Source organism: Mytilus edulis, chromosome 3, assembly GCF_963676685.1.
Source record: "Mytilus edulis chromosome 3, xbMytEdul2.2, whole genome shotgun sequence".
In the NCBI taxonomy this organism is placed as follows: Eukaryota; Metazoa; Mollusca; class Bivalvia; order Mytilida; family Mytilidae; genus Mytilus; species Mytilus edulis.
The window spans coordinates 54,210,471-54,237,143 of NC_092346.1; the positions used below are offsets into that span (position 1 = coordinate 54,210,471).

Consider the following 26,673-nt stretch of genomic DNA (forward strand, 5'->3'; position numbering starts at 1 on the left):
GTCGGGTTAAGGAACTAAGATGTCCTAGCTATAAGGTTGACCGTGTTATGTCAGATCCTTTGCCTCCTCAATAAATCACAGATATAACATTTTTTCCTGTTAAGGTGTTTCATGTAATTGAATTGTACTTTTACACAAAATTTAATAGACTGAGATCACATCGTTGGTTAACCATGATTTATATGTTTATTAGAGTGAACTAACTTATATGTCTAGCTTTAAGAGAGGTCACGAAATGTCATAAGAAGATCATTGACATGTTAAGTATTTATGAATTTAAAAAAAAATTAATGACATAATGTCGCATTAATTTTGTGTATACTGAAAACAAACTATAAATATATATTTGTTTCGTAAAATGATCTGTACCAAGTCGGAAATATGGCAGCTATTATCAAATAGTTCGTTTCTATGTATGTTGGCGTATGTTTTAGTTGCAATTCAGTGGTCCAGTAGTTCCTTATTATCTCTTATAGTTGGCGTGTTTCCTTCGGTTTTAGTTTGAGCTCGGATTTGTTTTCTCTCAATCGATTTACAACTTTTGAACACGGGTTTACTTCTGTTGTCTGTATTTATCATGCTGATATTCTAACTTAAATTGGTTTTATCAGCAGCAGCCAAAATTATTCTCAAATATCATAAAAACAAAGAATGACCCTTACGTTAAAGATGAGAGCCGTTAGTAAATAAACTCATCATACATGATTTTCTGGATAATTTGAATAATATATATTTGCAATCTTGTCAAGTTTTCTTCTCGTTTAGATTTGAACATAAGCTTTCATCCAGTCAAAACTTTATTTAAAATGGAAAATTACTTGTAAGTACTGCAGAATAAGGCGATAAGGCCATAGGACAATCGTTCACCGAGAACTTTGGAGGCACCGTTCAGACTAGTAAGTCAATGAGTAAATTGCAAACATGAAACTGAACTTTCTTTGAAGTGTCTTAACAAGTGTTTATTATTATTTTTGCATTATTTTTAATATAAGCCTTTAAATACCCCATTATGCATAATAAGTATAAATGTTAACCAGACCTAGCGAACAAATAAATTACCACATTTTCACACCATCAAATATCATATTAAATCCCTATCTTGTATACTTTCTATGTACTACTGTGGATTCTTTATTATCGTGGATTTTCGCGGGTAGAGGAAAATTTTAGTGTACATTCTATTTTGTTATACTTATACCTGGAAATCAAATAGCATATAGAACCTTAATTAATTTTGGTGATTTAATTTCAATTTTATTTTATACAATGTGTACACATTTTGTTTTCCATGAATAATATAATATGTACTTTCTTACTTTGTTAAGTATTAAATTTTCCCAAGCAATCATATACATAATGTAAATAAACTACTTTAAATCTATAAATATTGTAGTAAAGACAATTTCTTTTCTAAAAATAGAACTTATCTATCACGCTAATTGTTTGTCCAATTTTTGTTTTGATGAATTTAGTGTCTTATTCTATCAAACAATAAACATGTTACATAGTCCATAGCTACAAGATAATTAACAAATCTAAAACATGATTTTTATGTTGTTCAATCATTGATGAAAGTGAAATAGTGAACTAACAACTCGCTTTTAGCAGCTAGTATGTTTCAATTTTGTTAAAATATTAAGCCAAGAAACATTGATGATGAATTATTCACTTGCTAGTGAATAATTTGACCTCATTGAATCCGTATTCATATGAACTTCAATTTAACTCCTTAGCTAGAGATGAATTGTTCGTGTTAAGTTTTGTAAAGGAAAATAATGTTAATATTGAAACTAAAACAAAGGTAAAAAGATATGGAAAAAACACAAATTGCTTGATAATGGATTTTTTTTTTCATTTAATGGAGAAAGCTACATATGTCGTTTAAATTTAAATCAATATTTGTGTTCCCAATATACAGCATTGTAATACAAAATGCAAACACAACCAATATATAGTTTAAATAGTCTTTAAATTTAAACATACGGCCATTACACGTTTTTCGTTTTTACTGATAAGTTCAAGTAACAGTTGGTGTTTTTGCCTCTTTTTTGAAATAAAAATAAGATGTGGTATGGTTGCCAATGAGACAACTCTTCATAAGAGACCAAATGACACAGAAATTGACAACTATAGGATACTAAACAGCCTTCAACAATGAAAAGAGAACATTCGTTAATTAAAAAAAGTTCAATTACGTAAACTCGCGCGCGTAAGTATAATTTAAGATCTCTTTATTAACACTACATCATGAAGCAGATGGTACGTGTCTTCCAGGCAGAGGGAAGTCGACTTTTGAAAAGATGAAACCGTTTCATATGTCATATACCCAAAGGTTATATAGTTTATCTGTGACATTATCAAGAAAAAAAATTGGGAAGCAAACCTTCTAGTATAGATTTGACTTTTTTTGAGTTCATATTGATAACAGAAGTTTAATAAATTTGCAAAATTGATGATATAGCGAGAATATTTAGAGTAGACCTTTTATAATAAATATCTGATTGACACCGCTGATTCGGTTAACCTGGTCACAAAATTTGTGTAAGTCATCTTTGATTTAGGAAAATGGTAGAAAGAACTTAGTTATATGTTTATTCGAAGGTTTAATGAATGCGTAAAATGAGAGACGAGTGTTTTGACAAATACTAACAAGTAAAAAATATATCGCAGTGATGAGAGAAGATATCCATGATATTATTCCGCTCCCTTCGTTAAAAACTTCCAGGATGACAATATAAACTACACCAGCTGAGTGTGATATACCATATCTTATTATTTTGTTTAATGCAGCGGCTGCAACTATCATCCATCCCCAACAACTATCAAGTTTTCCTCTCCTCATAACTAAAATGCACAAAGTCTGTTTTAAGTGCTGTTAGTCAATGCATTAATTGAAACCAGAATGATCTACGCACTCCTTTTACAAGTAGGACAAGGATTAATCATTTTGAAATCTGCGTTTCATATATATATGAAGAATGTCATAGATAGAAGAGCAAATGGCCTCACTACACGACATAAGGTTTATGTCTGAAAGTGTAAGTCTTGACTGTACTTTAAGGAAAGGTAGATATAAATGTCTTGAAAAAGCACACAAAATCCAATAAAAAAGTACAACGAAACTGAAATCGTCAAAATGTTGGACTTATTGACGGAGAATATATCTGTTGAGTTTGCTTGGATGATATTGGAATGTGAACTCATTGTGCACCACAACTGCACTTCTTGTTTACGTTTTCACTCGAAACAGACTTCATACATTCTTAAAAACAAAAACAAAAAACATCTTGCAATGTGTCTGTGTATCAACTCACTAGCGGTCTTAAATATTTTGATAATAATATAGTCGTCCAGTCAGAAACTTTATCGATTGTGAATGTATAATTGACTGTGAATTCACATTGCGGGTGATGCATGCATAGCAGGTTTAGTTTCAACTGTATTTTTATACGACAATTTACGGTTGTATCAACTGATGGAAGAGAAAGCGTCAGCAATTTCATTTTTGACAACTGTAATACGCTAAAACTGAAAACGGCAATTCACTGATCGCCATAGGAGTGATAGAACTATGTGGATTTTTTCGAATTTTATAACATCCTGCAATCAAGTGAATTCGCCCTTCAGAACCTAATCGATTAATGAATATTATTTTTAAGGGTTCCACCAAAACGATTCAAAACCCTGATCACAACTACTGGCAGTATTATTATCGGTTCATTTATGTGATATTTATATTATAAAATTAAATTAAGGTACCAGTTTCCGATGCATGTCAACACATGGAGGGAAATGAAATAATCAATTTTGTTTGATTAAAAATTGATGCTGAATTGAAACATATATATTTAAAAAAAAATATTGCATCTTTTTGGAGATATCAATGCAGGAAAGTGGAAGGATATCATGTTTACTGTAAGTGGTGTGTACTATTAAAAACAGCAAACAGAAAGTAGAAAAAAATAGTTTTGACTTCAGGGTTACATAACTTTTTATTCATAGTGTCATGATCCACTTTTTTTCTCGATTAAATCAAAATTTTACATTAGTACAGACCTGATATGAACATGAATCTTTTTTTCTATGTAGCATTTTGTTTTTACTATTCAGTGATCAGCTGTTTTGCATTTAAGCCTATGGAGCAGTCGATTACAGAACCTCAACATTAACAAATCATCTAGGCGCGGTACGAATTAAAATGTTTACGGTGCGGAACTGAAAAAAATCCGACTGAAATGCCGAATCGAAAACTTTTTTATGATTACATACATTCTATTCTATTTGATATATTGCAACTTCCTAAATTTTATTACGCCACACATCGCATAAAATTTAATCTGTCATTGAAATATGAAGTTTACAAACATGTAACCGTACGATAACACACGTGTTAATGCTGTAATTAAACATTTTTAAATAAACGTGTTGATAATTGAATAGACAACATATTAAGTTTTGATTTATATGCCTGTTAAAATCCTGACTTTCAACTGAATGCATGTTTGGTCACGTATGGTCGTTTTTTATTTACAACCACTGGGTCGATGCCCCTCCTGGTGGAGATTTATTTCTCCGAGGGTATCAACAGCCCAGTAGTCAGCACATGCACTTTTTGTGCTGACATGAATTATCATTGATATGGTTATATTTATAAATTAACTATTTACAAAATTTAGAATTTTTGAAAAACTAAGACTTTTCTACCTCAGGCATAGATTAACTTAGCTGTATTTGGCAAAACTTTTAGGAATTTTAGTCCTTAATGCTCTTCAACTTCGTACTTTATTTGGCCTTTTCAATTTTTTGGGATTCGAGCGTAACTGGCGAGTCTTTTGTAGACGCGCGTCTGGCGTATATACAAAATTTAGTCTTGGTATCTATGATGAGTTTATTTACTTGTTTATGAATTTTCTATCGACTTGACTTGACGCACATATGCTATCAGGAGCAGCAATTTTAAAGTTAATTTCAAAAGAGATGTAAAAAGAATCAAAGGGACAATTATAGTGCAATGTGTTTTATATCTTTCTTTGAATTGTCGGCTTACTTTAAGACTCTGGGCCATTATAACTGAAAAACAAAATATGGAAATTGTAAAGACAAATGATTTTTTTCTAAATAGCATAATATTTTGCATACTCAATCGTGATTTGTTTTTGTTTGTGCGTAAGGAAAGATTTTGTTATATGAACCCTTACTTCCCTAAAATAAAATGATAAAAAAATACCTTTCTTTTCCCTTTTTATATACACAATTTAATCAACGTATGGTTTCTGATGATCTCAGAAGTTGATTGGCTGTGTTGCAGGTTATAACCTTCATTGGCCCATTGGGTGAATCGAAATATGCTAACATGTGTTACAGAAGTTGACAACTTTGTGGAATGTGGAATGTGAAAAGCACTGGAACGAGATTTTCTTTTATCAAACATGATAATTCATTTGATTATTCTTTTAAAAACAGTTGACACATAGTTTCTCGCGGATTATCAGATCTATCCGTTTCTATAATTAAGTTAACATTTTTTCTAAATCCTCGCCCAGGCTCAGACTTTACAATCCAATAATTTAACCACCTAGATTTGATCAATCCGATAATAAATTTTAGAATTTATTTATAACTGTATATGCCAAAATGTACATACAAAGAATAGACAAATTATCTTATGTAAAGGTTTCTGAGACCGGTGATTTCAAATGATGAAATGAAATTGTGAAATTATAGTTAAGAGTTTATATAGTGGGAAAGATGACAGTAAACACATATTTTGTGTTAATTTTAGATTACGTAAGATTTCCTAATTTTTCTGACTTGTCATCGGACTTGTTGGCATTCAGAAAACTGGTTTATCACATCTCCGACATTTAACGGCTATTCATTTTTTTGACGTTGAACGTTGGTCTACTGAGCGCTATATATATTGAAAAATGTCCGAGTGCATGAACATGTACCTTTTGGACTTTATCACTTTTTTTTCTAATCTAACATAAATGCTGATGACCAGTCAAAGAAAATGAAACAATAAATCAAGTTCAGAATTCACCGATAGGACTGACACATTATATCTTAAAATTAAAAACTTCAATTTCTTTTAATCACTGGAAACTAGAAATTTTAGACTAAATCTTATACCAAAAATTACCCACACAAAGAAAAGTCTACTTAATCCTCCCAAACGAGGAGCCTGTGGTTGTCATTGGTTCGTGTCATATATGCTTTAAGGAAACTGTTATGCTATGATTTTGTTTTCTTAATCAAGTTTCATATTTTTCATGTCGAGGCCTTTTATAGCCAACTATAAGATATGGGTTTTCTCGTTGTTGAAAGCTGTACAAAAACTGTTGCAGTAGTATATTGAGGCAAATAAGTTCAAACGGGCGTCACTCCTAGTAAAAAGACCTGAATCATAATTTCCTGTCGTTATGAAGTTTCATGAAATTCTGTTGTGTGGTTTCAGATGAGTTGCGATGAAAAACTGTTGCAGTCATATATTGAAGCAAATCAGAACGCCTAGGCAAAAAATTGTAAACAACAAAAAACGTTTACCAAGCACTGCATAGAAAACCAGGCTTATATACACGAACCCTGTCTGGAGGAAATTCTTAACTAAAAGAGGACAAGATTTTTGTTATATATTCTTCAGTGGCAAAGTGTTTCAAAGAAAAAGAAAATTTCAGCGAGCTTGTTTAAGTTTGTTATCCTGCAACTAACGAAAATCGCAAAAAAAAAAACTGACAACACAATGGCTAAAAAGGAAAAAACAAACAGACAATCAATAGTACACAAAACACAACAACGAAAACTAAACACTGGGCAAAATTAACCCAACCAAAAACTGGGGGTGTTCTCAGGTTCTCCGGAATTGAGACAACCAATGCTACCATATATGTAGCAATATCTTCATTATAATCAAGCTAATTCTAGGTTGTCGATTAAATCATACTCATGTTCCATTTCTGCGACTTGATTGCAATTGACCCTGTTTCAATAGTTATCAAAGCTACCAGGCTTACAATTTGATACGCCAGACGCGTGTTTCGTCTACATAATAATGGCGTCACACATCAGCGTACAGGACCGACGAACACCGGGCGTGGTAAAAAACCATGTATGTTGCCAATATATATATATATATATTAATTTGTAGGATCCTTTACTATAGATAATTTAGCTGATCTGTAACAATAACATCTTCATGCCTTATATATCATGTACTGTAGTACGCCGCTAGATTAAAACTGACGTGGAAAGGTAACACATGCCCACCGAAAGCTCTTTTTATGAGAGCCCAGGTGGTCGTGTGGTCTAGCGGGACGGCTGCAGTGCAGGCGATTTGGTGTCACGATATCACAGTAGCATGGGTTCGAATCCCGGCGAGGGAAGAACCAAAAATTTGCGAAAGCAAATTTACAGATCTAACATTGTTGGGTTGATGTTTAGACGAGTTGTATATACATTATGTACACAGCCATGTATCACCATCATTGATGGCGATCCGATGGATACATCTGTTGTAGGGTTGTCACTGACTCAGACGTACTTATAAATATAATTATTTTCTGTGACTGTATCTTACATTAATTTGTAGGATCCTTTACTATGGATAATTTAGCTGATCTGTAACAATAACATCTTCATGCCTTATATATCATGTACTGTAGTACGCCGCTAGATTAAAACTGACGTGGAAAGGTAACACATGCCCACCGAAAGCTCTTTTTATGAGAGCCCAGGTGGTCGTGTGGTCTAGCGGGACGGCTGCAGTGCAGGCGATTTGGTGTCACGATATCACAGTAGCATGGGTTCGAATCCCGGCGAGGGAAGAACCAAACATTTGCGAAAGCAAATTTACAGATCTAACATTGTTGGGTTGATGTTTAGACGAGTTGTATATACATTATGTACACAGCCATGTATCACCATCATTGATGGCGATCCGATGGATACATCTGTTGTAGGGTTGTCACTGACTCAGACGTACTTATGAATATAATTATTTTCTGTGACTGTATCTTACATTAATTTGTAGGATCCTTTACTATAGATAATTTAGCTGATCTGTAACAATAACATCTTCATGCCTTATATATCATGTACTGTAGTACACCGCTAGATTAAAACTGACGTGGAAAGGTAACACACGGCCAGCGAAATCTCTTTTTTTGAGAGCCCAGGTGGTCGTGTGGTCTAGCGGGACGGCTGCAGTGCAGGCGATTTGGTGTCACGATATCACAGTAGCATGGGTTCGAATCCCGGCGAGGGAAGAACCAAAAATTTGCGAAAGCAAATTTACAGATCTAACATTGTTGGGTTGATGTTTAGACGAGTTGTATATATATATATATACACGAGTCTAAATTGAAAACTACGTTCAAACCTATGATTGCGTTGGATAAAAACCGCAATTTTTATACGTGTGCATGTAAAACAAATTTCGTTGTAGAAGGGTATAAAAACAGCACAAACAACATTTTCCAAAAGACCAAAAAAGTGAAAAAGTATATTTAAACAAAACGCATTTGACTAACAGGTCGACCAACTGATGTTCTTTAACCCTGCTGACTGTCATTGGCGATTGCCAAATAAAATTGATCACAAGATGTAACAAAGTGGATCTTAATATAAATTTAATACTAAACAGATTTTGTTTTTTTACTTATATACACTAGTAATTTCGGACGCATTCAACTTGACTATCATATATGTATCGTCAGCACAACGAGTAATAAGCGTGTTTATGACGTACGAGAACCGTACATTAGCGTTAATCGGGCGTTCAAGTAACAAATGTTCGCGTATATCTGGCTTTTGTCTAACGTAGATGAGATGCACGCTACAAAGGTTAAAACGTCCCTTGATTGTATTTGAGACGCGTCCCGGTCGTACCTGGGCTGATTATCCGTGCTTTCGGTCTGTCTGGGACGTGTAATTATGGGGTGTTTGAACTACTCCTGGATACATGTGATCTTGTGTTCCCGCCTTTCTCATAACAATTCATTTCGAAATGCCACACTAACGGAAGAGGCAGAGGAAAATCAGTTTTTGGTCGTGGTCTTCGTCGTGGGATGATGAGAACGTCGGGAACAAGAGAGTGCAAGAAGAGAATACTTAAAACTAGATAGGGAATTGCATTTAAAAAGTTCAAGATGTTAATCTACTAAGTCTTCCACATTCAAGTCGTCCTATTAGTCCAGGAAACGTACAAAGTGGTCCCGACAGTCCTAAAAACTACATGTCATTCAGAATAACCAACCGTCATCCGAAACTGACCACGAATATGTAGAAAACCATCCAGTACAAACAGTTGTGTAATCAAGAAAATCGAAACCACGCACTAACAAGAGAGATTGCAATATCAAGGAACCTGGTGTGGAAAATGAGCTTGGTGCATGGTATAGAGATAACACATTCTCATTGAACAATGTACCATAGATATAGGAAGATGTGGTGTGAGTGCTAATGAGTCAACTCTCCATCCAAATAACAATTAATAAAAGTACACCATTATAGGTCAATGTACGGTCTTCAACACGGAGCCTTGGCTCACACCGAACAACAAGCTATAAAGGGCCCCAAAATTACTAGTGTAAAACCATTTAAACGGGAAAACCAACAGTCTAATCTATATAAAAACGAGAAACGAGAAACACGTATAAATTACATAAACAAACAAAAACTACTGTACATCAGATTCGTGACTTAGGACAGGTGCAAACCATGTCGGCTTTAAAATAAAGACAACACAGAATATCTTTGTTTTCCTACATTTGCCCACATCAACTTGTAATCACCAGCAACCAAAGAAAGCATGACTATGGGGAAAAAATCCCTTATAGTTGTGTTATAATGGACCTGAACGAGGTGTTCCTTTAGGGCAATATGTTTTCCGTTCAACGCTCCACAGCAATATGGAAATGCAATCTGCGCATAAATTGATCAGCAATTGCTTTACATTCCTCTGGATCATTTTGAGGAGTCGTGACCTCATCTGTATATTCATCAATAATTTCATTGCATACTTCCCTAACAACTACAGACAAGATCTTACCTGGAACTATCCAGGAAAATTTCATATGTCGACACAGCAGCAAAATCGAAAGACCTGCGGCAATTTATAACCAGGCATTAGCAGTTCTCTTTGAATATACAAAATGAAACAGTTAAACTTAAAATTATAAGTGTTTAAATTGAATGGTTAATGAAAGTTTTTTTATTTACTTTTCTAGATTCAATATCGTGTACTTGGTTACTTACAGCTTGCAATTGTTTATTGATAATTTAAGGATGTTACAACTATTGCAGACTGATTATTTTACTGTATTCGTAATGCAGAACAAAAAGGTTTTTAAGCCATAACAAAAAACCTACCGGAACCATGTATTCTAGTATTATTTGGAAACCCTATGATTGATCCTCTGAAAAACTTCATCGTACATTTTTACGGGTATTCTCATAAAATTTCTGAAACAGCTCTGAGTTCAACTAATATTTGATCATACAATGTGAAGTGCTTTCTCCATGATACCACGGCTGCTGCCATAGAAGTTTTTTTCGCTGACGTCTTCGATCCCTTCTTAAACCTTGTAGTATTGGTGAATTTGATCTACATGTTGTAGAGCCATTGATAGAAGATATATTCTCCTGAAATCTATTGAAGCAAGTGTCAAACTGAACACTGCCAAACCCTTTCATACCAGTTTGTACATGCACTTGAATATTCGAATTCACGGACATATGCCATTATTAATGTCAGAGCAAGTTTTGTTGAATGTACGAATACGTTATTGATACACCAGGGGTGCTTACTATGTGTTCACGGTGCGCTAAATCTACACAAGGCGTATGTTACAAACACGCCCCACATACCAGTGTCAATATTTCGCAGTAAACTGTCTCCAGTGAATGGACTGCGTTCTTTTATAAATGTGAGAATTGACATAATGTCTTCTCTGCCTCGTTTTTGACGTGCAGTTGATTCTTCCATGTGCCGACCACTTGTATTGTAACCTTCTCCATTGAGCTCTTGAATAGCTTGAGTCATGTCTGCACCAGCGGGCATTGACAAAAGTGCCTGTGATTTCTGACTTTCACACATTCCACGTCCTCTTGTCAGTCCTCCTGCTGTATTTACTCTCCACATTAGCACTTGTTCAATCGTAAGATCTAGGAACAATCCTGCCCAATATCTGCCATTCGGCTCATTACATGATAGCTATCTTTGAAAGCGGTAAAAACTTCCGGATGATTTGTTTCAAGTTGTTGCATCATCATTAGATACACCTACGCAGATTTAGCATATAAGTTGTGACCAGAGGCAGTCAAGTATGGCAGCATAACTTTTTAAATGCAATTCCCTATCCCAGTCTGTTCTCCTTTGATAAACTGTCTAAGGATCTGAATCATTTCTGTATACTGAAGCCATAATTTAGAGACTCGATTTTTCTTGTTCCCTTCAAGTGTGCTGAGCTTTGTTTCGTCGATGCTCTGAAAGTACAGCACTATCACATATATAGTATGTATAGACAGAGTTCCTTTCAATTCTGTTTATACATCGGCTGCCTCAGACAAGATAAGTCAAAATAATCATTTATATTTCCTTCTTCATTTTCTTCTGATTCTTGGAAATCAAAGTTGAAAATGTTAGATAAAAGAATGCCGATGATGGCAGTGTCAACAAGCATGTGTCCTCTAATCGCTACAACTTTACCACTATGCATGTGTATAACTGCATTGCCTCTGCTGATGGACGTTTTGTGGCCGAGGGTATCACCATCTCAGTGGTCAGCAATTCGGTGTTGACAAAAAGAATATCAATTATGTGGTCATTTTTATAAATTTCCTGTTTACAAAACTTTGAATTTTTTGAAAAACTCAGGATTTTCTTATCCCCGGCATAGATTACCTTAGCCGTGTTTTGCACAACTTTTTGGAATTTTGGATCCTCAATGCTCTTCAACTTTGTATATGTTTGGCTTTATAACTTTTTTGATATGAGCGTCACTGATGAGTCTTATGCCTGGTACCTTTGATAACTATTTGGCATAAATGTGTTTATATTTTTCTAATACTTCTTATTTTATGTTGCAGTATATCAGAATTATGATACTTTTCTAATCCGTATACGTCTGATATAATAACCCGCGTCGTAAAGTCACTCGGGAATGTTTACAGTTCTTGTAACTAGTATAATAAAGGATATAAAGACTTATTGTGGATACTTTCTATCGATTGAAGTCTTTGTTTACATTGTATAAATATTTTGCCAGAATAAATTAACGAAAAAGTTTGTACTTACATAAGTTTTATTCTTATAGTTGTCTCCCTTTGTTTGTATGGCGATCTTTTTGTGACAAAATCTGCGAGCCAAAATCCACAAATCCCCCCTCCTGCACCCCAAGTTGACTTCAAAGACTTTTTATATGTTGTATATATTGCAGTTATCTGATAACATAACAAGAATGTATCCATAGGATGCCCCACTCGCATTATCATTTCATATGTACAGTTGATCGTGAAATTGGGAAAAGAACTCTTATTTGGCATTAAAGTAAAACATATCATATCATAGGGAACATGTGTACTAAGTTTCAAGTTGTTCGGACTTCAACTTCATCAAAAACTACCTTGATCAAAAACTACCTTGATCAAAAACTTTTACCTGAAGCGGGACAGACGAACAAACGAACAGACGGACGGACGAACGGACGCACAGACCAGAAAACATAATGCCCCTTATACAACACGCATCTAACAATTGCTCAGCGTGCATCTTGCGTGCTATACGTACTTTAATAATAAAAAAAATGTGTGCGTCTGGTGCACCTCGGTCGATACGCCTATGCCAAGAATCATAAGTGACGCGAAGATCAAAATAGAAAGAAAGCCAATCATTTATGAAGCTGAAGAGCACCCAAAATTCAAAAAACGTTGTGCCAAATACGGCTATGGTGGTCTATTCCTGGGATAAGAAATCCTTAGTATTTTGAATAATTCATACTTTTGCAAACAGTTAATTCATAAAAATTACCATATAATTGATATTCATGTCACCACCAAAATACTGACTTCTTGGCTGGTGATACCCTCGGGGACAAAAAGTCCACCAGCAGTGGCATGGACCTAGTGGTGACCAGGCTTTGAATTTGATACGCAAGACACGCGTTTTGTCTACATAAGACTCATCAGTGACGCTCAAATCAAAATAGTTAGAAAGCCAAACAAGTGTGAAGTTGAAGAGTATTGAGGACCCAGAATTACTGTAAAAATGGTCTGTGATCAGTTTTCCCTGACAACATTTTCAAATTTGAATTATTTCGTTGAATTTACACAAGATATTGTCCAGCCGGAAACCAAACAATTTGCAATTTTCTGCTCTGTCAAGGTGCAAAACTATTATAAGACAAGGAAAAATCTGACAAATCCAAAATTGATCCGTCCAAAACAATATTTTGATTATCTTGATTATACATATACTAGTATTACAACGTTGACATTTTAACTTATTATGTCTGTTTGTATTGTTCACATATTGTTGTCATTATAATGAAGTTTGATGCGACTGTCATACAACTGATATTTTTAACTAGCTTTAAAAAGCAGGGTTAATCCACCATGCTCTACATAAGAATATGCCTTTACCAAGTCAGGAATATAACAGTTGTTATCCATTCATTTGGCGTGTTTCAGCTTTTTATATTGGCAATTGATCAGAGACTTTCTTTGATGAATTTTCCTCGGAGTTCAGTATTTTTGTGATTTTACTTTTTTCAAATGATTCGATGGATGCATTGGATGTAGTATTGTTTGCTACTTTCTTCTCTTTTTCAACAACATGGGTGTATGTTCCCGTCGTCTATGGTGGGGCATAAAAATCACAAAAAGACGTGTTACAGTACTTTAACGTACTATTGTAATGTAAGTTTTTATAACAAATTGAGTTTGTATGTTTATAAATTATCAATATTGAAAAATAAAACTATTCGAAAAAATAATCGTGGCATAAAAATCACAAAAAGACGTGTTACAGTACTTTAACGTACTCTTGTAATGTAAGTTTTTATAACAAATTGAGTTTGTATGTTTATGAATTATCAATATTGAAAAATAAAACTATTCGAAAAATAATCGTGGCTTTAAAAAAACAACCTTAATATGTCTCACATTATTTGCATCTTTTAACACTGTAAGATGTTTTTATCTTCATTTATAGTTTGTATCGCAATATGCAAACATTTTATATTTTACCTATAGATGCAAGTTGACAAGCGCCGGGAACTTTTCCAATCAATCAAGACTTTTCTCTGGTCTTATTGGCATACGACACAGTCGCAAGAGCAATTAACACATTTAACTTTTCGTACGTTGCTCGTGATGACCATTTAAAATGCGCGGAATTCACTTTTTTTTTTTATATCATATGCCCGTAAGTGTAAACTATTTTTCTGTTAATCATTATGGAATAGGGGTGCTCCGTTCATGAAGAAATTATTTTTATCAGATTAAGTTTCGTGACCTATATGAAATACAAGTTCCTTTTGTAGACGATTTTAACTTTCATGTATGTAAAACCATCCATTACGAAAAATTTAATTCGTTAAAAAAGTAGACCGCCACGTTAAATATTTAAAGAAAATACCTATTATGATATTCTCTAACTTATTATCATAATAATCGAATTTGACATAATTCTGATAGTTTAACTATTGGTCGTTTTTCCATAACAAAATTTTCATAAGCATCTAAATTATCGCTCTATTGCAAGTGGTGACAGTATTGGATGGTAGTGGGGTTGACCTTCCTGTCTTAATGCATTCAGAAGTCTACTTGGTTGTTGTGTATTTCCACTGTGTGGACGAGCTATATGCCTATGAACACTAAAACTTGATGATCTTGGTCCAACTTCTATAGATTCCAAACTGTCACTTAGTCGATTGATTCGATGTAAACCATTAGAACTGTGATAAAAGTTCCCTGCACTGTTTAAATTGTCGATGTTTCCACTATGAAGACTTGTTCTGCTTCCCTTAACGACGGACATTGATATTGGATCAAAAACGGTAAGCACCTCATCGTTTATTGAATCAATTTCTTCAATATTTATTTCTATGTTATTTTTATTTTGTTTATTTAGTTTTGAAGGGTTGAGATCAGTTTTCAGAGGATAAATCATTATTAAGGCACTTGCTATCATCATGGATCCAGCAAGGATGAAGGCAGTATCATATGTTTTCTGGTGTTCATATAAAAACCCTGCAACAATCAATTCATTAAAGATTAAAACAAAAACAAAAGTCTTTAAGCTTGCTTCAACTAGTTGCATTCTTCCAAACGGTAAAATATATTTGTAAACGCTCCGGAAACAGCATCTTTATAAAGAGTGTGTTATTTATATTTCCACAGTTTTGTTCGAATAGTAGTTTTTATACTGTAATACTTATTTAAGGTGATATAATATAGCCCCGTTTGATATTGATTAAAAGGCTATGTTAACTTCGAAGGTTGTCATTTTCTCTGCTACTTTAAACGTTCTTTTGTTCATGTATATGACATGTAAGTCTACGATTCTGAACTGTTTAACGGCGCGTCATGTATGCTTAAGTAGTTTATACAAGTATCCTTTTTGTAATGAGTGCCTCGCTAACAGAAAGAGGCGAAATGTACACATGCGTAGCAGGATCTGCTTACCCTTCCAGAGCACCTAAGATCACCCCCAGTTTTTTGTGGGGTTCGTGTTGCTTAGTCTTTAGTTTTCTATGTTTGGTCTTCCGTACTATTATTTGTCTGTTTGTCTTTTTATTTTTAGCCATGGCGTTGTCAGTTTTTTTTTCAATCTATGAGTTTGTCCCTCTGGTATCTTTCGTCCCTTTTCGACACACCTACAAAACATTTTTTTCAAATTAATTAAAGTGCATTCAGAAACAAGACTTACCTGCTACAGGAGCACCAGTTAACTGTCCAAATGCTAAACCGAGAAGCACAATTCCATATGTAACACCAAATGTTTCTATGCCAGAAATGTCAATGATTAAAGCTGGGATAAGGGAGCCTCCACATGCTGCATAACTCATTCCAAATACCGCACTATAAAAGTATACTCCGTAGCGAGAATTTATAATCAAACAAATTGTTGCTATACCACCTAATGCATAGAAGAATATATATTGATAAATCGGTCTAAATAATTTAACATGGCTCATATTTGCAAAAACACCATGTAAAAGTTTGAAAACAAGAACCATAACACCGGAAATTGTATATAAAATGGCAGCATTTGGCTTAGTAAATCCTTGCTGAAAAACAGCATAAGCTTGAAGGTGACCTAGGATAATCGATGCACCAAACTGATACATAAAATTATTGATTATGAGGATGTAAAACGATGGAATTTTCAGATAAAAATGTTTGTCAAGAAGTCCAACTCGTTCGAAGTTTTCACTTTCTCCATTCAAAGGTACTGTCTTGAGATTCTTGCTAACATTGCTCTTTTGTAACTTACTATATTCTGATTTGTCCGATGAATATCCACTCTCTTGGGACTTTTGTTCTGGGCTGATCTCATGTCTTAAAGGCCGCATTAATGATCCAAATACACATATATTGAGTGTTACACCACCAAGAATCAAAAACATACCACGCCATGTATAATATTCATTTAACATTTCAATAATCGGTGGGAATGCAAAACTACCTACTCCGCCTCCTGCGGAAGCTATCGCCATTGCTAGGTTTCGATGTTTTTTAAAGTATTTAGCCACTGCTACACTTCCTGGCATAAACGCTATTCCGCATCCTATGCCTGTAAATATATTTCAATATCTTCAACACATATATTATTAGATCCAGTGTACATGAAATTGATTGGTCAAGAGCCCGAGTTACTGTTTAATTATATTTAAAGAGCATTAGGCAACACTTACTGTGCCAACAGTATTCAAAGTTTACAAGGTAAACTAAGCATTATGTTAAATTTTAAATCGCTAGAAAATATAACAACTATTATACTTCGATGAATATTATCTTTTGACACAGAAAAAGGATGTAGATGTCTGTCTTGGAAGTAAAATGAAATAAAAGATTTATCACATAGTATTTTGCATATTAAACATTTACGGTCTTGCTAAAAATATGTTCGAATATATCTGTGTAGATAACCAAGTAATGTGCATATACCTCACTGTAAATATAATATATAGAAGGAATACGTTTGCATAAATTTTGTAAGGGTAACAGGTATTATTTAATACGTCAGTGATTAAAAAGTGTATTTTGTTCACTTCTGATGTCCCAAATATGTTTTTACCTGAAATTATGCCGTAAGTCAGAAGAAGTGCTGGAACGGAATTGACAAAAGCTGATGACGTCATGCCGATACCTGCAATCAGACTTCCGGCAATGGCAACCTTCCGTTCACCAAATCTTTCAATCAAGTATCCAGACAATGGACCTGAAAGGAAATATACTAACATAGGATTCTGTTACATTATAGAACATCTTCGCCTTGCCGTTTTGTAAGAATTTAACCATCATTTATGATCCAACAGGCTATCTCGCATTTCCTTCTTCTACAGCTTTCAGTTCAAAAATCGACTGTTTTACAAAAGAACAAGTAATATTTACTGTCGAACACTCCGCTACAATGTTACGATATGCGCGTAAGCAAGAGTTATCTTCAGGTGATGAATTGCTGAAAGTGGAAAACTAAAATACATTAGCTAACATATACATGTAACTCTTGATGAATACACTGTCAAAAAGTCATGGAAGAAGCGCGACCCAAACTGAAATGAAATTTATAAACTGCTTGTAAGACAGATTATTTTCTATCGTATATCTTTAACTTAACTCTGGCAAATTAAGGTAGAATTCTAAATTGCTATTATCGTTAGATATAAAGTAGAAATCATTGTTTTAAAATATTTAACTGCAAGAAAATGCAAATTATTAAAAAAGAAAGAATTATTATTATGTCTCTGGTTAAACTAAGAAAAACATTACTATACCAGAGGTGAATTTTAAAAAACTTTCTTATAATACTACATGTAACCAAAGAACAGACATCGTTATGTCTAAAGGAAAAAAAACCAGATCAAAATAATCTGCATAGCAAAATTAAATTGAAGCAACACAATGTTCACGGGGGAAAAAAGTAAATGGTGTGAACTCGACTCAGATACAAGTGCACTAAAAGGGAAACTGTATTAAGTGTAAGGTTAAAACGGACCTAGCGGTTTATGTGATACAATTTATTTTAAGTTTAACGGGAATTCTGTGACGAAACACTTGTAGATATATGTACATGTAGTTGTTCATTCGTTTAATTTCGATGAACGAATTCAAATTCAACAAAGTATAATGACCCCAAATAGTTATACATATTTTAGATAATGATTATATCAAAAAGTGATTCATAATTATGTTTAGACGAAACGAAACTGATCTTTTTATAGCTCATTAAACATTAGAGTATCATATAGAAATGGAAAATTGAAAACTATTAATAAATACAAGTACCTTGAAAAGTCTATCTGTAATGGTTTTCAAGACTTAGTTATAATTATAGTGTGTGTAATGTTATGACTATTTAGATACGTCTTATGAATAATTCTTTTTTTTTAAATCAGACAAACCATAATTTTCATGAATATTCAAAACAAATGTTTAGTTCATTATAAGACAAAAAGAAATGAATTATCGATGTATACCTTTTTCTTTGAGGGGATATATAAGCCAAGATAATAAAAAATAAGCCTATATTTGACTCACCTTGTCGAATCTTATACCATCGTATTTATCAACTGAAACAAAATATTGACAGGCAAAGATGAGTTTTGATTCATCAAATGTAGTCAAGCGAAAAATTAAATTTAGGATGTCGGAATTTTAAATTTTGAAAAAAATATATAAAAGAAAAACACTAGCACTTTATAAATATTATTCGTTCGAAGCGGTTTCGTCCCCTCCCTCCCCCTCCCCCCCAAAAAAAAACAGTAGGAAGGAACAAGGAATAAATGTTGTTTGTAACATCCGGTAATGTTTTCTTCTAGTAGTGGTAAGATGTACAGATATTTTTTAACATTCACTCTTATCAATTTCAGAACCTACGACGAGTCTAGGTCTTGTAACAAGTACCCCCGTAGAAAATCCGTACGCCAAACAGAACTATGAAATCAGACTCAATTCAGTACACTCATGACCAATTTGAGTCCCAAGATTTCTATTTGAAACGTAGGCCAGAAAATATTGGACAGTTAATATAAGTAACTATATAACGACATGAATATCTGATGATGCGATAATCATAATTATGGGGAAAAAATCTTACTAGAAAACAGTATGCATCATGTACATCCATATGTCTATAAATACATAACTGATGCGTAATATTTTAAGGTCGTACACAACAATGCGTGATTGCTACATGTACATGTACGATATAAACTGCGCAAAAGGAATGACATGTTTTCACAAATACTTACAGGTGAAAAATAAAACAGCAGTGATGAGAGAAGATATCCATGATGTAATCCCGCTCCCTTCGTTAAAAACTTCTAGGATGACAACATAAACCACACCAGCTGAGTATGATATCCCATATATCACTATTCTGTTTAAGGCAGCGGCTGCCACTATCATCCATCCCCAGCAACCATCCACTTCCCCTTTCCTCATATCTAAAATACAAAAGATTGTTTTCCGTGTGGTCAATAAATAAGCACGCGTTATATTTATTACAATCAGGATGCTACATGTAAGTTATAGTTATTGACCAAGCAAGTCGGTATATAGAATTTAATCTGCACAGCTTAGGTGATCCTTATTAACCCGAACGACGTAGGAGTTCGGGTTTAAGGGTCATCCTGAGCGCGTGCAGATTAAATTCTATATACCGATTTGATTGGCCAATAACTGTTTTAAAACATGACGTCATGAATTTACGTGAACGTTTTAGATGTGGACGATTTTCCGCAATTCACGGATCCTAAGAAAGGGGGAAATACGACTTTCATTGGTGAGTTTTAAATTGACACTTTTTTGGGGTTTAGACTTTTTGTAAAATTTCGATTTAATGGTAGATTTTTCCTTAATGTTTCTGTTTAATCTATTCCCATTTTTTTTATTTAATAAGTGACGATTAAGATTTTGACAATTTGAGTACCTTCAAGTCGTTGTATGCAAAAAAAAATTATAACTGAAAGGGTTATTGAGTTTAGATTAATTGCTTTTGAATATCTTTCCATCAATGATGTGCTTTAATAGAGAAAGATAAACCGAGGAAGATGTTGTATTACCTAAATTTTAAATGTTGAATAAACAGAAAATACGTTTCTCTTTCCAATCTTTTCCTCCCCCTCCCCCACATTTCTTTGTATCTACTGTATTAATTTTTAAGACACGTCCATCTAAATGAAGTCTGATTGATCTCCAGCTAGGAATAGATATTAAAAAAGTCGTTATATTAAATTCCATTGAGTCTAAAACTAATCCAAATCAGATTTCTGTTATTCGGATATTCTTAGATACATTTCTTTTTTGGCGGAAATGACCAAACATTGTTTTAACTCTCTTTCTGACTTTAAAACAATGATTTAAGATTTATGTTGTACGCAAAATATAATAAAATTTTTATGTTCAAGCTAAGATGAAAAAAAAAGGAATGAGAAACCTTTCTTTTTTTCTATTTTGAAACTACGATGTTAGTACAAAGTTAAATTTTGTCGCAATTTCAAGGCAGAAGTCGGATTCGGGGGTGGGGACGAACATGTCGTTCACCCTAGGATTGGACAAAGTATCGTGTTTTGCCTTAAAATCGTCAATATTGTTTTAGTCTCGCTACACTCGGTGATATATTTTTTTAATTTGATAGAATAACGCCCCTGTCAACATCTAGGAACCGCCCCTAAAGGTAAAAATAGATTTGAACTGTGCAGTATATCTGAGGAAGTTAATGCACACCTTTGCTGTGCATTATCCAGATTATAGTACAGTAAGAACAAAGAGATTTTGCCCATGTCATGTGTTAATACCTTGTAAACACATGAAAAGTATCAATTATTTGACATTTGCATTTTTATGTATCCGGTCATCAAATTAGAAATGCGAATCAATTAAACAAATAAAGTGATACATTGTACATGTATGACCCGACAATTGTTCGTTCAAAGTTCACATTTCGGATTTTGTATATTTTTATAATATTTGCTTTTTATTAATTATTCTTTTTATTAATCATTCCGAGTCCTCATTGCGTTTTAATAATTCATTAGTTTATTGTATTTTACGCTCTTCAAAAGTTGTATTGACCTGTAAAGTGTATTTGAGTCGTTGTTTTGATGTTTCTTTAAAATGAACCCACATCTCCATTATTAAAATCCGCTAAAGATACAACATTTTATGGTTTAAATTGCGTTTTTATACTGGACTAGCAGTAAAAAATATATATGCTTTTGTGAGCTGTGCTGAGACATTGTATAGCTTATTTCATGAGGGGTTTCCAGTATAGTTGACGCTTACCTTATGATACATAGTAATACTTACTCCTTTTTCTTTGCCATTCATGTCTGAAACTGTTTATTCGATCGTTGATATATACTTGATCACACAATAACTTGACTGCTTTTGTACTGCAAAAATGTAAAAAAGATACACCTTGGGGGCATTTACACCAAAACATTTTTGTCAATGCAGAACGATAGTTTTTTCAATAACTTAGGAGAGGGGTCTTTCAGCGATTAAATTATATTTTATTGAAAACCAATATACGAATGCTCTAACATAAGGAATTAAACGATTATTGAAATGATATGAATGGAATAAACCTACTAGTTTAAATGTAAACAATTTCAAACAGAAGACCAAACCGAACGTATATGGTAACCCTGAGTGTTTTTAATAAAGTCAGTCTTTACTTTCTAAAATGCTTTATGAATTGTACATTTTATACAAAGAAAGCATTTCATTAAATATCTGTTGATAAGTACGTCACTCGTTAAAACTTAAAGGGGCATTAACTGTCGATATCGTGATCAACGGCTTGACCTAAATTATAAAATTCTTAAACGTATGTCCAATTGACAAAAGTTAAAAAAAAAAACCGTTTAACAATACGTGGACTCGTTATAATCTATCAACATTTCGTGCATTTAAAAAAATAAATAGACGCCATTTCATTAACCTTCGATGCGACCTCTGAAGACTGTCGATGGTCATACTACCCGATATCAACAAAAATATAAATTTAAATAAACGGACATGCACGTGTAATGGTATAGAGATGAATTTCAAGTCACAGTCTTAAAGAAGTTCCTTTCATAAAAGAAATCGTGAAAACAAGAATGCGGGTCACTAACAAAATTGCTTTTTTGTTTAATGTTTTTAATGTGAATAGAATAAGGCCATGCTGATGGTAAAAGACCCGATGGTTATTGGAAATGCGTATTTTTGTGTAGATATTTGCAAAATTAAATTAAAATCAATTTTGGATTTAAGTGGAAATTTAAAACAAAATGTGTACACCGTAACAGCTACCGTTTGAATTTACCCTTGAATCTATTATCTTATTTATTACTAAGGAGTGTATTTCATTTTCTTCGTGTTAAATATACAAAGTTCTTATCCTATTGCATTTCCCAGTTTCATGAAACTTGACGTCTAAAGCAAATAGCAAAGACCAATCACAATATAAATTCCAAAGTCAGTTTGCATTATAGCCTGATTAATGTGCATAAATAAATTGCTTAAAGTAACTTCAGGAAATCCTTAAATTTGAGATGTTTTAGGAAACACAATAATTTGTCAGTATGTAAGAGGACTTAAGGAAGCTCGTGTGTTCCTCTCAAATACATAAGTTGCATGTTACAGAGTCACATTTCACATGAAAATTATAAATCCCCCCCCCCTTTCCCCCTAAGCGTGATTACAAACAGCTTTCTCCGATTTACATATTGCTTTATTTTTTAAGAAAGGCACTTGTTTTCAATACACGTTAGATACTGATTTATGTATGTGCATTCCTAATTTGGTGCAAACAGGTTATATATAATTAGCATAAATGTTGAACAAAATATAACGCTATATTGATCATATTCTATAAATGGTAAAAGTTTTAGTGAAAATTCATAACTTAAATGAATATTCCATTGGTTTGTTAATTAATATCTATTAAAAAAAATCATGCCCTCACGTACTGAAATGTTTGCAGCACGTCTGCAGCAGACTTGCTGCAGGTTTGCTTCAAACAAAAAGCTTGCAGGGACCCTTTGAGTAATGTTTGCAGTGACTGCGAACCTCATGCAATCATTGCAGCATTTTGCTGCAAGCTTGCGACAAGTTTGCAGAAACAATTATGTTTTCAGTACACTTGAAGGAAAATCTAGAATATAAGGGATAAGCTAGATTGCAGAAATCTTTGACAATTCTATATGTTTGCAAGAGCATTGCAAGAACTACATAAATTGACAAAGCATGCCTATTGGTAATTGCCTGGAAGATAAATATTTGAAATTTGAAAATATTGAAGGTGTTTGAGTCATGTTATCATACAATGTATTAGTTTTCAGGGAGCATTTAAGGTTGGAAATTAAAATTCTAGTTTTTAAAGACATTATTTGTAAGTATAAATTCAAGTGTAAACATATGAAATTCGTCCCCTCCACAAATACACTTTTTTTTGTATTTTAGATATCCATGCATGTAATTCGATCACGTACTCGAACAACAACAAAACAAATGTTTCTCGTGATCAAAATTAAGAGCGTCATATATCTTTGTATTTTGCAAATGATAAAGTATTTGAATTATTGTATGTATGTATGTTACCTAACTTTTTCACAATCTTTTTTGTCATATAGATAATGTGGTGTGTACACAGCATGACATTAGCTAATTGTATAATGTATGTAGTTCCTGCAAGTGTGCAGCAAACACGCAGGAGAAAGCTTAATTCGAATATAAATGTTTGCCGCAGGTCTGCAGCAAACCCTCATTTGCACGATAAATTGTTTCTAGCAGACCTGCAGCAAATTCACATGAAAATTATAAATTTCTCCCCGTATTTGCAGCAAACATGCCGCAAATACAGACTTTGTGTACGCTGCAAGTCTGCAGCAAGTTAGCTTTACTTATTTTTCTGTTTTTCGATCTGAGATAAAAAAAAATTAACAGAATTAATGGATTTATCATGGGGTATAATAATTTTATTGTCAGCATACTATTCCCAGGTTTATTGTCACGTACTTGCAAGCCAATAATTCAACAGCAATAACTTTGAGCTTACTTGACCAAAGTGAATCAAATTTACATCGAATAGCGAAACATTCTTCAATATTCCGCGCTTTTATAAATGTTCTAAAAAGTTTAATTTTAAGATGTGTCTAAATCGTACCTATAATGCCCCTTTCAATAAAACATAACACATATAAAATTAAATAGAAAGGGAATGCTCATTCTGATAAGAACCAAATCATGTTACTGTCTGCCAGCATATTACATATTTTAAACTCATTTATTTTTTTCCGATTTTTGGGGATTTGTTTGGCATTTCAAAGTATGGTTATTTTCCCTTTATTCATTTTTAGTGATGAGTACAAGCTAGAACTCTCTATACTTTCTATTATACAAATTGTCTTATGTGAACTATTTTCCATTGTTAAAGACCACATGATAAATGTTATTGATTACATATATTACTTTCGTTTTTTTACTTCAATACAATCGGAAGGGCTGGCCGTGCAAGGGTAGTCAAGGTCGTGACCCTCATCCCTTGCAACCGTCGTCGTCCCAATCGTTGAGTCTTCTGTTGTTATACTTCTGAGTAATGTCCCTTCACAACTATCTCTTGTATCAATACTTACTCCATATAAGTACACATTTACACAATACATACATTACAGACGCACAAGTTGTAGCAATAACAATTAAATGGAAACAATGATACTACTTACATTACATGTGTACTGTTCCTTAACGTAATTTATAAAGGATACTAGCTAGCTAATTTCAGACATACAATGTACATGTAGTATGTAAAATATGAATTTTCAAAAAGCATATGATCTTACCTCTCTGGATCAGCTGATTTAATGGTTTCTACAAACTGTTAAAATCAATAGAACTAATAAGCAGCTGAAGATGACATCACACACCAGAATATTCGGTTGACGTCAGCACTTTCTATTGCATACAAGAATCATATTCTGTCGTTTTTTAAAACTATTTACAGAGTCAGCTAATTGTTACACACAAATCAATATGTAACTATATTTCCGCTTAAGCGTTTTATATTGTGTAGATTGTAGATACATGTGTTGATTTAAATGCGCCACGGAATATGAAAAAAATACTACTTTTGTACTTGTTTGTCCAGGTGTAACATGCATAAAACAATTTTTAAAATGTGTATTCTGACTATTTTAATGTAATAGAAATGGGACCAGTTCCAATGTATAGTCTTGGTATTCATAAGAAGTTTAAAGTGGTCACCTATGAAATGTTAGAAACAACTAAAATGTTATCTATTGATCAGTTACGTTTATGTTTAACAGTATGTATGGGAAGCTCTTCTATATTTTACATCAACATTATTTTAATATCATGTGAATATCATCGTAACGTATAAAAATCCAATTAAGTTGTAAGAAATTGCACATTGAACACACGAAGGGCCGGAAAAAGGGGGTCTATAATGTTAAAAAGGTACACGAAGACGTGTTGCTGGTATGGGTAAATTTTTGGAATGTCAAGTATATCAATGAAGTGCAATTTCCATAGACACATTAAGTATATGTCAACGCCAATGTGTCATAGATATAAGAAGATTTGGTATGAGTGCCAATGAGACAACTCTCAAGTTTCACAAAGCTCTCTTAGGACTAAGACATGTCTTATGGTCGTCTTACGACATACTGTAGTCCTAAGTGGGTTTCACAAAGGGGTCCTGCATTATAACATATCTTAAAGTTGGTCATAAAGTTAGGACTACACGTGGGTGTTATGATGGTCTTAGGGTAGTCAATAATTCACACTCATGTTGGTTTTTTTTTTTATCAATTTTTCAAATTTCTCCTTTTCCGGCCCATGACTTATCTTCATAGGTTGACAGATTATCATGATTTGTCATCAATGAATATTCGATGTATTTTTTTTGTAATTTATTTTTATTTCATCTGAAAATACACCGAATATTGTGATACATAATTATATAGTTAATTCATAATACATGTATTGATATTAAATTTTTCAATAACAGTCTAAAATTAAAAAGTTATTCGATGTATTGATATCAAGAATGCACGATTTTATCTTTTAACCTTATTGAACCGATACAGACGTGAATTAATTCACACTCATGTTGGTTTTTTTTTTTTTTATCAATTTTGCAAATTTCTCCTTTTCCGGCCCATGACTTATCTTTATAGGTTGACAGATTATCATGATTTGTCATCAATGAATATTCGATGTATTTTTTTTGTAATTTATTGTTATTTCATCTGAAAATACACCAAGTATTGTGATACATAATTATATAGTTAATTCATAATACATGTATTGATATTAAAATTTTCAATAACAGTCTAAAATTAAAAAGTTATTCGATGTATTGATATCAAGAATGCACGATTTTATCTTTCAACCTTATTGAACCGACACAGTGACAAATTGAATTCAACTAAATTGTAC

At 33.3% G+C, this 26,673-nt stretch overlaps 1 protein-coding gene across 5 annotated transcripts; it reads right to left on the bottom strand.

Moving 5' to 3' along the window:
* Positions 1-14,020: 14,020 nt before the first annotated feature.
* On the bottom strand, positions 14,021-25,506 carry LOC139516861 (monocarboxylate transporter 12-like). Of its 5 annotated transcripts, none has more exons than XM_071307222.1 (6): positions 25,056-25,506; positions 21,535-21,620; positions 19,476-19,670; positions 17,300-17,443; positions 15,929-16,795; positions 14,021-15,249 (listed from the first exon to the last, which is right to left on the bottom strand). In XM_071307222.1, exons 3-6 carry the CDS (start codon positions 19,666-19,668, stop codon positions 14,744-14,746), a joined length of 1,710 nt encoding a protein of 569 aa, XP_071163323.1. In that variant the 5' UTR covers positions 19,669-19,670; positions 21,535-21,620; positions 25,056-25,506; the 3' UTR covers positions 14,021-14,743. The 5 variants fall into 5 exon arrangements, with proteins under 5 accessions (XP_071163323.1, XP_071163325.1, XP_071163326.1 ...); XM_071307224.1 differs by having other exon boundaries at positions 21,511-21,620; positions 25,056-25,314; XM_071307225.1 differs by lacking the exon at positions 25,056-25,506 and adding an exon at positions 24,939-25,047 and having other exon boundaries at positions 21,511-21,620.
* Positions 25,507-26,673: the final 1,167 nt, after the last annotated feature.

Bases quoted from the DNA above. Each gene is read 5' to 3' on its own strand.
- LOC139516861 (XM_071307222.1), bottom strand. From the start codon at position 19,668: ATGAGGAAAGGGGAAGTGGATGGTTGCTGGGGATGGATGATAGTGGCA. The intron at 17,444-19,475 runs GTAAGTATTTGT...ATTTCCTTTCAG, and splicing joins TGCTGTTTTATTTTTCACCT to GTCCATTGTCTGGATACTTG. The intron at 15,250-15,928 runs GTAAGTCTTGTT...TGATTGTTGCAG, and splicing joins AACTGGTGCTCCTGTAGCAG to GGTTTTTATATGAACACCAG.